This window comes from Chroicocephalus ridibundus, chromosome Z, assembly GCF_963924245.1.
Source record: "Chroicocephalus ridibundus chromosome Z, bChrRid1.1, whole genome shotgun sequence".
Lineage (NCBI taxonomy): Eukaryota > Metazoa > Chordata > Aves > Charadriiformes > Laridae > Chroicocephalus > Chroicocephalus ridibundus.
This window is the reverse complement of record NC_086316.1, coordinates 32,849,712-32,862,358: the sequence shown is the minus strand read 5'-3', so window position 1 is coordinate 32,862,358 and position 12,647 is coordinate 32,849,712. Positions and strand designations below refer to the sequence as shown.

The 12,647-nt window shown below is 45.3% G+C and overlaps 1 protein-coding gene across 4 annotated transcripts; it reads left to right on the top strand.

Annotated features, from left to right (window-relative positions):
* The first annotated feature begins 166 nt into the window (after nucleotides 1-166).
* Nucleotides 167-12,425, top strand: FUT10 (fucosyltransferase 10). Of its 4 annotated transcripts, none has more exons than XM_063320901.1 (5): nucleotides 167-300; nucleotides 2,344-2,547; nucleotides 5,133-5,418; nucleotides 9,579-10,414; nucleotides 12,167-12,425. In XM_063320901.1, exons 2-5 carry the CDS (start codon nucleotides 2,467-2,469, stop codon nucleotides 12,389-12,391), a joined length of 1,428 nt encoding a protein of 475 aa, XP_063176971.1. In that variant the 5' UTR covers nucleotides 167-300; nucleotides 2,344-2,466; the 3' UTR covers nucleotides 12,392-12,425. The 4 variants fall into 4 exon arrangements, with proteins under 4 accessions (XP_063176971.1, XP_063176970.1, XP_063176973.1 ...); XM_063320900.1 differs by having other exon boundaries at nucleotides 191-300; nucleotides 2,341-2,547; XM_063320903.1 differs by lacking the exon at nucleotides 167-300 and adding an exon at nucleotides 447-528 and having other exon boundaries at nucleotides 2,341-2,547.
* Nucleotides 12,426-12,647: the final 222 nt, after the last annotated feature.

The window sequence follows — 12,647 nt, the reverse complement described above, 5'->3', positions numbered from 1 at the left end:
GGGGGCAGGCGGGGTGGGAACGAAGGCCGATTAGCCCTCTGCGTTTCCTCCTCAGGGCCTTTGGGACCCCAAAAAGAGGCCCCCGGCCCACCCGCTGGCCTGGCAGGACGGTGGGCGGAGGGAAGGAGCGCGGCTCCGCTCCGCCCCCACCTCCCCCCTCCCTCCGCCCCCGCCTCCCTCCGCGCACTCGGGAAGTGCACAAACTGAAAGTAAAAAACAGAAAACCCGCCCCAAACCCCTTCGCACACCGCCGGAGGGGGACGGTGGGCGGTGAGGCGAAGCGGGAGCGACTTTCTCGGGGTGAGTACAGCGGCGGGCGCCCGGCCGGAGGATGCCCGAGCCGCGGGCGGGGAGGAGGGCCCGGAGCTGCAGCCCCCACGGGGGCTGCGGGACCGGCTGAGCCTCGGGACGGGGGCGGGGTGAGGGAAGGAGCGGCGCTGGGGGGGGCAGGCACAACCCCGGATGGGATGCTGAGCCCGGAGAAATGCAGCGAAGCAGGGCTGGAAGCAGAGCGGGCAGGGAGAGCTGGTAGGAAGTTTGGAAAGATTTGCAGGGAAGTGTTGCAAATCTCGGGCGGTGATTTATCTCTCTTCCCTCAAGTCCTCAGGGCCGCCGCTCGGCGTCACCGGGCTGGGAGAGAGCTGCAAGGTCTCCTTTAGCGGGGGAGCTGGGGCAGGACGGAGCCTGGTGTGTCCTGCTCCAAGTGGGTAAAAGTACTGCGGGCTGGGCGCTGCAAATGCAGGAGTGAAGCCACGACCCACTGCAGTACCCAGCGGCAACTGGTACAGCACGCCCATGGTGTGGGCAGATCCCCCTCTAGAATGGCTGAAAATGGGATGATTACTAGTCTTCTACCTGGGCAGGGGGTAGGGGAGCATTCCGTGGGTCATCAGTCTTACTTTTTGCCATGCACAGGGTAAGATGTTTGGTATTGAAGATACTGTGAGGCTCCAGGGTGTGCCTTGAGTAGATTTTCACCAACACAGTTGTGGGCAGAATTCAGCCCCTTCCCCTCCTGGTGCCCCATTTTGGCTCTAATGCAGGAGGCAGAGGCTTTATAAAAGATCCAACCTGATTTGAGAAGTGCTCAACTGGCAGCCTGTGTCCACACAAAACCTTCAAAAGCAGCTGTCCTGTGCAGAGCGGAACTCACACAGCATGGTTTGGTGTGAAGTTTTACTAAAGAGGCTTTTCTGATGGTCGATGGGAAGGGATGAACTCATGTTGCAGTGAAGGCAGAAACAGGATCATTGTTTTGTCTCTAGCTGCCATTGCTACAGAGGTACTACTATGGCAGGCAGTAGGTTTGGAACCCATCCCTCTTTGTCAGTTTTTTTTGAACTTTGACAGTGGGATTAGGATGGGGGGAAAGCTGGCAGGTGTATGCCTATGGAGGCAATGCAATCACATACACCTTCTTTTCATAGAAAACCAGCCTAAATTACAGAAAGCACCTCTCTGAAAGAGATGAGTTTTAAAATAGCAATTTATTAAACATTTTTGATTGTGTGTTTCTGCCTTCTGAGTTTTCAGAATACCCACTTTTTCAAACTCCTGTGTTGAGAGATAAAATCTTATCTTTCTCCCATCCTCTTTTTTTTTTTTAAGACAAAGCTGGAATTTGCACCTATTCGTGTTGTCAGGAGTTGGGATTTTCACACAGTAACAGCCAGCATGCAGCAAAACAGTAGGGTACTGTGGAAGCTAAAAAATGGGGGCAAGGGGAGAGTTGTTTGAGGAGAGCCAGACTAGCACAAATGTAGATTACAGGGTAAGAGGAATTTATTAAATTTAAATGTTTTTAGGTGTGGAAAGAGTTTGTGTGCTGTATGGTTACTTTCTCTATGCATTGAGCTAGATATGCTGGTGAACAGAATTCCCAGAAGTCTGCAGTGTGGAAAGTCCCAAGGCCAGAAAGTTTTGTGTGTCCTCCAGGAGCATTTTCAGGGCTTGCCCAGTGGGGGAAGGTCTTTCATTTCACTCATCTCTTTGTGAGTCTGTTGAAAAGCAGCACAGTTTGCCATCTGAAACTCAGGAAGTTTCAGATGTATGGGACTTCCCGTCCCATACAGGATTGACCCAGGCCCATCAGCATCTCTCTCCACTGACTGCAAGGATAAGGGGATGTGTGACCCTATTTAGAGTGGATGCCCAGATCCAGGATGGCCAGAGGGAGAGTAGATGCCTGGGGCTGTGTATGAGAGTGCTGTTTTGTGCAGGCTGCTTTCTAGATACCTGGCTCAAAATGTGGCTCCAGCACCTACAGAAAGCTGTGGGTAGACATCAAGCTAGCCACTGAGCTTCAGGAGTGGTCTTTATTGATGCTGTACCCTTTTTCAGCAGCAGTCACCATGAAGAGGAGTAAGGATGGAGTGGGAAAACTCTGCAGCAAAGGCTGAAGACTTTAGACAAGCTGGCTTTCCTGATGTCTAGCTCTAACTGCTCTGGCAGTCCTGGCAGTGCAGCATGATTAGGATGAGGAGGAAGAAACTGTGGGCATCTTGCTTCTGCTTTGCAGCTGCCTTTTTCCTTGTGATGACACTCCAGGTACAGGGGCAAGGGGAGGGGTATGCATGAGATTGCTCTCAAAGTATGACACAATTCTGACAGATGAGAGAGAGCATTGGAGGTGACAGACGTTTTCTGTACAAGTCTGTGCTTTAAGAGGAGTGTTTAAAGAAACTCTGTCAGCAGCATTGGCCTGTTGGTAATAGCTCACTCCAGAAATGACATTACACAGAGAACACCTTTCTTGCATAGCACCTCAGCTCCTGGAGGATTTTCTCAGGAGTGGTGTACCATACCATGCCGTGTTGCGTTGCCTCCAAGCAGCATTGCCTTCCCTGTTCATGCGTTTGAACTCATTAGGCAGGGCGGCAAGGCTGGACCCATTTCATACTAATGTGGAAGAAAAACTGGGAAATCTGAGCACATCAGTAAGTGGCGATGGAGATTAGTTCCTCAGTCCTTGAGTCAAAGGCTGTTCTTGGCGTTGGGAAGTCCAGTAGCCGGTCAGTAAAAAAACGCATGAGAGAAAAATCAATGTGGAAGCATATTAATTAGTGACTGGTGCAGGTTAGCCTAGATTTCCGTTAAAAGAGAACAACTTTTACACAGGTGGAATCAGCCTTGGCTGGCAGTTATGGGACTGTAGGAGACTTCAGTTACGAGAGAGCCAGGATCACAGAATCACAGAATGGTAGGGGTTGGAAGGGACCTCTGGAGATGATCTAGTCCAACCCCCCTGCCAGAGCAAGATCACCTAGAGCAGGTTGCACAGGAACGTGTCCAGGTGTTCCATCTGCCCCAGAGATGCCTTTCCACTTGGTCTGTGCTCAATACTGAGGCTCTGGATCAGACCAGTACCTCAGGTAACTTCCAGTGGAGATAGCAGCAGGACCTCTGAAGCGCTCCCAGGCCAGCTGCTTACTCCAGCTATTTCCTGGGGGCAGTTACTGATACTCAATGATCACTTTCAGTTCTGTTCCCCTGAACAAGGCATCCAAAGGTGATAACGGCAGCCCTAGCATAGGAGCAAGGCTAGCAAGTCTTTCGGACCTTTAACCTTTATTGGGAGCGTTTGTGACTCTGCTGCACCTCCACAGGTAAGCAGGTTTGGAGCTGGTCAGACCTTCCCCATGCCTGGTTGGGATTTTTATCTGGGAATGTTCACTGGACGGTGACACTTGGTGCTCTGGTGCTGGAACTGCTATAGCAGAAGAGCTGTCAGTATAGTTGGGGTGTATCAGCCCCCAGCAGTTCAGAGAGAGCTACTAGAAATTCTGTGCAAATACAAAGACTCCTTAAATTCTGCCAGGGCATGAGAAACCTGGACATGAGATAGTTATAGACTTAGTTTAGTTATATTGCTGCAGTTATATCTTGTCAAACTATTAGACGTATGAATCTTTTCCCCAGTTGTCCACTCGCCAATGCAGGAATGTTTTCTGTATTTCTGTGTACAGCTGCACTTTGCACAGCCTCCTGTGTGTGCTGTCCCAGTATCCTGTATTCCACAGAGTCACGCAGAGCTACAATCAGTATGTTTTGCTAAACAATGAGAGCGAATGATAGGGCAAACAGCAAAATGAATGCGTGGGGTGAAGCGATCAGTGAGGATAAATGTTTCCAAACAACCCTGCCCTGCTTTCGAGTATTGTCCTTCAGAGATGGCTGACAAGTGAAGGTGCTGTGGCCAAAGCTGTCTGGTGGATTTGAGTTACCCCATCGTTCTTGCAGCTTTTTTCTGGGGTGACATTACGCACTGCCTGTGAAGGTGCACACACAAAGAGCTGTTTGCATGGTAGCAGAAAGGTCTTTGCCCCACTAAAGCTAAGAGCAGGAGCTATGTATTCTGTGGCAATTCCTGCAGGCACTATTTCTGTCACTTTGCTCAACAGATTGCTCTGCCTCAGGACACTTTTATAGCAGGTACTACCTTGTAGAAAAGAGTGGTGGCTTCATGGTCACCAGAAATCCCACAGATTTTGTAGGGGCTTCTGTCTCGTGGCTGATGGTGAGCAGTGTTAGAGTCTTCTCCTGCAGGTGGAGAGTTTTTAAGGTTCCTCATAGGGTTTCAGATCAGTAAATGCTGGTTCATAATGGGAGGTTTTTTACTTCTTTGCATACAGATGAGATTTTTCTCCACTAACTAGCCACGAGGTAGTAGTTGCATTGTCTTTAAGGCCTGTCTGCACCTAGTCTATTCAGTCAGTGGTTTAAAAATTAATAGGGGTGAGTACAGATGGCCACACAGAGACAAGACAGCTTCATGGATTTTTTTTTTTACAGCTAATTTCCAGACGAAACCTGGCTACAGAAGGGCTGTTCTCTGTTTTGTGCTTTTTCCAGGGAGAAAGCAGAAGTTGCGTTGTTAAATCATATGTGATGTGGCCATATCTTAGTACAGAAATGTATTTCCTTGCTTCCTCCTTACAAATTCAAATTAAAGCTTTTGTTGTTCTGACATAAGATCCCCTGGACAGCGGCTGCAGTCAGTGGCATGTATCTGCTTTGATTGACAGAAACTTCACATGCAGACTTGGTTTGTGCTTGATGCTAAAACTCTGATTTGTCAATGTCCTGGCTAATGACAGTGGTGCACTGTGATATGTATGTTTATTTCTCTGAAGGTTATCACTGAACTGGGCAGTTCAGAGAATAAGGCGTCAGTAATCTCCAGTTTACGCAGTGGTCCATTAAAGCCTGTGGAGAGACACGCTTTTCAGTTTAAGAAGCAGGAGCTTCACAGCAGCTTCAAGACAGATTCTGATGTAAATCACTATCCGGTTGTGCTCTGGTGGTCTCCCCTGACTGGAGAGACAGGGAGATTGGGTCAGTGTGGAGAGGATGTTTGCTTCTTTACCATCAACAAGACCTACCAGCACAATCAGATGACGAGAGCGTTTCTGTTCTATGGTAAGGATCTATTTCCTTTTTAAAGGAGTAACTTTACCCCCTGCCCAGCTCTTTTCCTTTGCAGATTAATTATTCTAGGAGGCAATCACTGAGAGCGGGAAACTTAGGCAGGTCATTGTGCTAAACTTTTCTGTTGCTGAATGCCATCAGTAGAGATACAGAGATGCATGTTCTCTGAAAATGTGCTCTGAAAAGTGACTGTGCACATCTGTGGGATGACTGTTGCCTTCTCTCATGCTGCTTTCCAATCACATGTGCTCCCTGTTTATGGGAGAAAAGATAATTTCCTGTGGTTGCCAAGTCATGAAAAGACAGTCTGAGATCAAGCCAGCTCTTTCCAGTCTTCTGGCTTGTCACCCCTAGCAGAGGTTCTGCAAGGCCTTTGTTGCACTTGTGCAAGTCTTTTGTCTTAAAATAATGCCCTCGCTGGTAACTGTGCAACTCCCCTGCCTCATGTGCCGAGAGCAGACTGTAAATGGAAAGTAGAGAAAGAGACCTATTGATTCTGCACAGGGATCAGCAGCGAGTGCAACCTTCTGAGCTGCTCTGGCTCTGCCACCTCAGAAACTTCCCATTACATATACTGTAAAGTGAGTCTACAAAACGCAAAAGGTGCATCTTTTAAAACCAGGCATTTTTTTCATTTTGTCCTTTCCCCCCCACAGTTGCTTTTCAGAGAAAAAGTGAATTTTAGGTGGAAAAATGAAGCCAAATGCTTTTCTGTGACTGCTAGGTTCAGCTCCTTTGTCTGGAAACAAACCAAAATAAAACAGAGTCCTGAATCTCATTCACTCAGTCAGGATACAGGTGAACTCAAAATATAAGAAAGAAGGGCCTTTAGCTTGGTGAACAGTGAACTAAAAACTTCTCATCACTAATCTTTTCAGAGCTCCAAGTAGGTCAGCTTTTTCAGTTGATAATATAGTGGTCAAGCATGAAAGCAAAGGAATGAGAAGCTGACCCAATTAAAGACAAGGAAATCTGGGTTTGCATCACACGAAGGCTGTAAACTCTGGTGGTTTTGGTCTCTGGAAGCAATTCTGTTTGTTTGTTTCAGCATTAGAAGGACTATTACTGTTCATTTTTAGCAGGCTTGTGAACATGGTTTGCTTACTTATTTTTAAAGGACTATTTATGCTAGGCAAAAGACTCTCCCTGTAGTTTTTTTTCTTTTTCTAGTGATGTTGGCTATGAACTGTGTAAGGACAAATGTCAAAACATGCAAAATATTACCTATTTTTAAACCACAATAAATGATACCACAGTGCTAAAACCAGCAGAGAAAAAGGTCATAGATTGGTATTGAAGGTGAAAAAAAATGCTACGTAACAAAGAAAAGCTTCACACACTGACCTTGATGCACTGAGCTGTGGGCCTGCAAAAAAGACAGGTTTTGGTGTTCCAGAATTTCCCTCTAAACAGCCTGCTGAGTGAAAACTCAGAACATCTGCATTTCCATGCTAGGGTTGGATCAGGGCACAGTTTCACCTTCCAAAGAAACTGCATTAATTTTCCCCTAATATTTGGTCAGTGAGCTATTCAAGGGAAGAATGATCCAAAGCTTAGGAAAAATATTATGCAAAAATATGGGGTACAGATGTTTTCCAGCAGAACTGCCTTGGTAGGACCACCTTCTTTTCTGCAGCTTGTTCTGACTTACTGTCCTGGCCTGGGAAGCCTCTAGGTGTAGGTGATGACTTTGTCAAGGGCCATCATCTCCTGTTTGGAAGTGAGATGTGGCACCCACTTGCTGGATTTTGTCTCAGCTTTTGGGAGGGATTTCCAACTCCACCTTTTCAGTGTTGCACGCTTCACAGAGTCTTGGCGGGTAGCGTGAGCTACCAGTGCAACTGAGTCAGTATGAGCTTGATCTGGTGCCATGCTGTCAGAACCTCAGGCGTGTTGTTCCCAAGGGAGGAGGATGTCCAGCTTTTCTGCGCTGGAGCGTTGAGTCCTTGGAGTATGAAACCTGAACAAAAGATGTCTCCTAAGGTGCATAACTTCTTCTGACAGCATCTGTCTTTCTCTTCTGCATTTTGCCACATATCTAAGATTTTCTAATTAATAGTTTGGATGTTGAAATTGCTCCTAATTGTGGTGGTGTGCTCTCTTTATCCCTTCATAAGCTCCTTTATTTCCTTCATCTCATGGGGTATGGAACACTGATATGGAACACTGATATTATCTTCCCTTTAGTCCTTAAAATCATGGTGTCTTCACGCTGGATTGAGATTGGTTAAGTGTTCTATTAGAATCAGTCATTCTGATGTGCTCTGATCTACAGTGCATTTTTCTTTAAGTTTTTCTTTGCTTAATTCTCTCCTTGTTTATTAAGTTTTTCATGCTGCATTTTCGTCTCTCTCTGATCCTTTTCCTTGTCTTTTTCTTTCCTGCATTTTCCTTCCCTCTTCCCTGAAATACTACCTTAAAGAGGGAGCACCCTTCTGAGAGAGAGAGCTGAAGTGCTGTGGTTTCAGTCCACAGCATTTCATTATTGTCTGTATGCAGTGCTGCTTGTCTTCTGGGCATCACTTAGAACGAAGTGTTTTCAGAACTAGATAGGCCTTATTAGCTTCCCTGTGAGAATATGATTCACTTTCAATTTTGCTTACCTTCTTCTATCACTATAACACATCAAAACCAGAGGCAGCAAAGAGCATTTTTCAGTGGTACAGCCCTTCATCCTTTTAGTGTTGATGACTTGAGAACACCCTTCAGTAGAGAAAAGAAGGTAAAATACTTACTGGCCTTAAAAAAACCCACCTGATGCTCTTGAAAGATCTTGCTCTATAGGAGGTTTTTATGTTACTGGCAGATAACATCTGTCTTCACTGCAGTACTGAAGTCTTATGTTGGTTTTACAAGGTCATCCTTGGAGTCATCTTGGCAGGCTTGTGCAGCCACAAAGACCACTGGGCATTTCTTTTCCTTCTTTATATATTAGGTTCTAGATCAAAATTCTGTGTTAGACTTTTGCTAGCTTTCGCTTTTTTCCCATCAGTGGTTTGAGGTCAAGGGTACATCAGAGAGTGAAAAGTTACGAGTGTGACTGGGATGGTAGAATGGCTTGTTCAAAGAGAAAGGATTTGTGGTGTTTTCTAAACCAGCTGTTCAATGTTTGCTTCAGTTAGGAACTTCCCTTTCCTGACAAGACCAGTTAAAAGTTTTGTATATTCAGTGTAAGTAAAAAACAGATACAGTTATAAAACAGTGAGGAGGTATCTTAACAGAGAGTCGACCAGCTTTGCATTTCATCTGCAATAAGGCTAGTTGTATTAGTGTGGTACAGCGGTACTGAAGGGAGACCAAGGGTCATATTCACAAGCCGGTATTTTGAATTCAGTTTTGCACAGATCAGCCTTTGGAAAAAGGCTTCTAGGTTTGTCCTAAAGCTTCCACCACAGCTTTTCTAAGTTGTTCTGGAGGCTCCCTGTCCTCACAGGGTGGCGCAAGCAGCTGCAGTGGTCTGTTTTTAGAGTTTAGATATGGTTCTTCTACTATTGGCATTAGTTTGAGAAGCTATCTTCTGCCAGAAGCTACTTCTTTATGCATCTGGTGTGTATCTGGCAGCTGTGATACATCACCTCTTAATTATCTCTTTGATAAACTACATAGATGAGCTTCCAAACTCGCTATAGTACAATGTCTTTCCAAGACTTGAAGTCATTCTTGTAATTTTTCTCTTTAACCCTGTCCAATATTCTAGCATCCTTTTTGTTGTTTTGCTACTAGGACCAAATTGAGCCCTGCAGTAACCATTTCCCTCATGTCATAGATAGAAGCAACACCATCTGTTCCCCTATTTACGAAACCAAGGAATTATTAAGCATCTTATTAGTCTCATTTCAGTGCATTAAAATGGAGAATTTCTAGTGAGCCTTTGAAATGAGAGGCCTTTAAACTAATACGACCTGAAAGGAAACCGTTTGTAATATTAAGTACTGATCCCCATTCTCTAGATTCTGCTGCCAAATTCAGTTTTATCTGTCATAACAGTCCTCTATCTTTGCATTAATTCCGCTCTTTGCAATACTGCCTTATAATGTCATAAATGCAATGGTTGTGGAGCTGATATTAAATTAAAACTAGACTTCTGTGTCATTGTAGTTAGTGTTGCATCATTGCTAGGGGCAGGCTAAACACTGTTTGCTTTTGTCTAGGTACTGACTTCAGTATAGACAGCCTACCCCTCCCTCGTAAAGACTACCATGATTGGGCCCTTTTCCATGAAGAGTCGCCAAAAAACAACTACAAACTCTTCCATGAACCAGCCATCACCTTATTCAACCACACTGCAACCTTTAGCCGCCATTCTCACCTACCGCTGACCACTCAGTACCTTGAGGGCATAGAGGTCCTGAAGTCATTGAGGTACATGATCCCACTGCAGATGAAGAACAGCCTGAGGAAGAGGCTTGCGCCACTTGTATATGTGCAGTCTGACTGCAACCCTCCTTCTGACCGGGACAGGTATGTGCGTGAGCTGATGTGCCACATTGAAGTAGACTCTTACGGGGAATGTCTGCATAACAGAGACCTTCCTCAGCATCTCAGAAATCCAGCTGCCATGGATGATGGGAACTTCTATAAAATACTGGCACAGTACAAGTTCATTCTTGCTTTTGAAAATGCTATCTGTGAAGATTACATCACTGAAAAACTCTGGAGGCCACTGAAGTTGGGAGTGGTACCAGTGTACTTTGGGTCTCCCAGCGTTGTAGACTGGCTTCCTAGTAACAAGAGTGCAATCCTGGTGTCCAGTTTTTCACACCCTCGGGAGCTGGCCCACTATATCAAAACACTAGATACAAATGATCAAGAATATGAGTCCTACCTACAATGGAAACTGAAAGGGGACATTTCCAACCCAAGGTTGCTTACAGTGATGAAGGAACGTAAGTGGGGAGTGCAAGATATCACCCAGGACAATTACATTGACACCTTTGAGTGCATGGTGTGTAACAGAGTGTGGGAAAACATCAGAAGGACAGAAAAGGTACGTGTGACTTTGTCCTTGTGTCTCAGAGAGGCTTTAAAATGACACTAGTCTCAGATTTGTCCCAGGAAGTTTGGTTACCAGATTTCTGGCCAGCCTACAGCCACTTGTATTGCAATGTCATTGGGTTGTACATCCTCATGTCAAAAGATGTTGGCAGAATTTGTGGGTGCACAGCCAGAGCATGTGTTCCTCATACTGCTGCAGAGCTTGAGCTCATACACATTGGCCGTTGAGCTGATAGTCATTTCAGCAGAGGGCTTGAATTGTTTTTATCAGGCTACAGGAAGTAGCCTAACTTGCTGGCTTGCTTTAGATGACCTGGAACACTTGGAAACAGGTTGCCCACAGAGGTTGTAGGGTCTCTGTCCTTGGAGGTGTTTTAAGACTCAGCTCACTGCTTCCCTAGGCAATTAGATATGATTAGACCTGTTTGGAATAGGCAACTGGACTAGATGATCAGTGGAGGATCATGAAGTAAGGATCACCCTCCTGAATTAAATACTCTATGACTGTCTGGATCTGTGTGTCTATGGGTATATTCAAACCTGTAGTGGCAAATGTGTCTGCGGCCACGTTTGATGACTAAACATTGAAACATTGATGTTTAAGCCAGGTTGTGTATTTGTGAGAGGAATTGGACCTGTTCCTCCCCATCTGATCCTCTTGAAATTATGCTGATAGAGACCATCTAGAAATGGCTGTCTTATCAGGAAGCCCAGCACTGAGGGCCCAGCAGTCTTGCAACAGTGCCAGGTATAAGACCAGAAGGCCACTTCAAAGGCTCCATGAGCTGTCAGTCTCCTGAGGCTACTAATTGTTGTGGATTTGTCTGATATAAACAGGGCATTACTTGGAATTAGACTGAAGCTAAAAACTCTCACCACGTATATTTCTGAGTTGGTGGATACTCATTTTAGTTGCTACATTCCCTTATGGTTTCCAGGTCTATGTACCTAGAGTCAGTAGCCTTTTTTACACTCTCCACGAGCTCAGTTATCAGCATGAATAAAAAAAACACATCTTTTTCTGTCCAGTAATGGAACTGATCAATGGCTCTAGTATCCTATGGCTCTAGTATCCTACAGCTGTCTTATATCCGTTAGGCCATATTTTAGCTGGTCACAGTCTGATCAGTACACTCTGTGGTCAGCCAGTAGAAGAGAGATGAAGAAAGCTTTTGAAGTTACTAAGGTGAGCTGTAGTGATGGGGAATGCAAACTGATAAGCATTACATTTAACCAGGATTTCCTGTTTGAATCTGGTGCAAATCTGGACGGATGTCTTCTCTTTGAGTTAGGAATACAACCATGGAAAGGTATAGAATAGGTTAGATACAGGTATTCCTTCCCCATGCTTTTGTCGCTCTCAAGTCAAGAAGATTATGAAGACCGGTTTGCTCTCCTGGTCAGATTCATGGCTTGTTTTTTCTTCTTAAAAAAATCTCAGTAAATACGTGTGTGTGTATGTAAGATGAAAACAGAACTCCTTGCCTTAGAATTCATTTTGGGTGGACTGATGCTGCTCATTTGCAACCAGACCGGATCTGAGACTCAGACTCTTGCCAGCATGACTGACCTTGTCCCAGACACTGTGGGGAGAGCTTCCCCTCTGACATCCACGGGGACATGGCTAGAGCCTGTAGTGGAAATGTCACTGACTTGCTTTCATAGTTTACTAATGGCATAGCACTTTTCTTCTCTGTCTGCCAGGGTCCCTGAAATAACCCCTTTTATTTCTCTCCATTGCCAGGGACGGCTGCCCCTGAGGTGGCAGGCTCAGGTTAACCATCTGAGCTGCCCCAAACCAGAAGCGTTCTGGTTCTCATCTTCAAACCCTGGCTGGACTTCACTCCAAGAGATGTGGATAGCAAGCTTTGAGCAATCCAAGAAAGAAGCCTGGGCGCTGAGGCACCTGGTGGAAAGAAACAGGAATTTTACAGCTCAAGAATTTTGGATGCTTGTATTCAAAGAATAAACACAATGACCTGTAAAACAAAGCGAGCTCCTCAGAGTGGTCTGTGGAATTTTCTTTTGTAGGTGATCTTATCATACATAGGATTGGTAGCTGTAGGAAGTAGACCTGTAAGACTGAATTTAGTATGTTCAGTGCTCAATGAGTAATAAGGAGTGCTAAACAATAGAATCACCCTGTCAGGTGGTATAGATCCGTGTGTGTGTGTGTATTTATTTATATTTATATTTTAGAATTATTTATATTAATTGTTAGTAGT

Excerpts from the sequence above, each read along its gene's own strand:
- FUT10 (XM_063320901.1), top strand. The coding sequence starts at position 2,467 with ATGATTAGGATGAGGAGGAAGAAACTGTGGGCATCTTGCTTCTGCTTT. Across the intron at positions 2,548-5,132 it reads TCCTTGTGATGACACTCCAG|GTTATCACTGAACTGGGCAG; the intron begins GTACAGGGGCAA and ends ATTTCTCTGAAG. Across the intron at positions 10,415-12,166 it reads ACATCAGAAGGACAGAAAAG|GGACGGCTGCCCCTGAGGTG; the intron begins GTACGTGTGACT and ends CTCCATTGCCAG.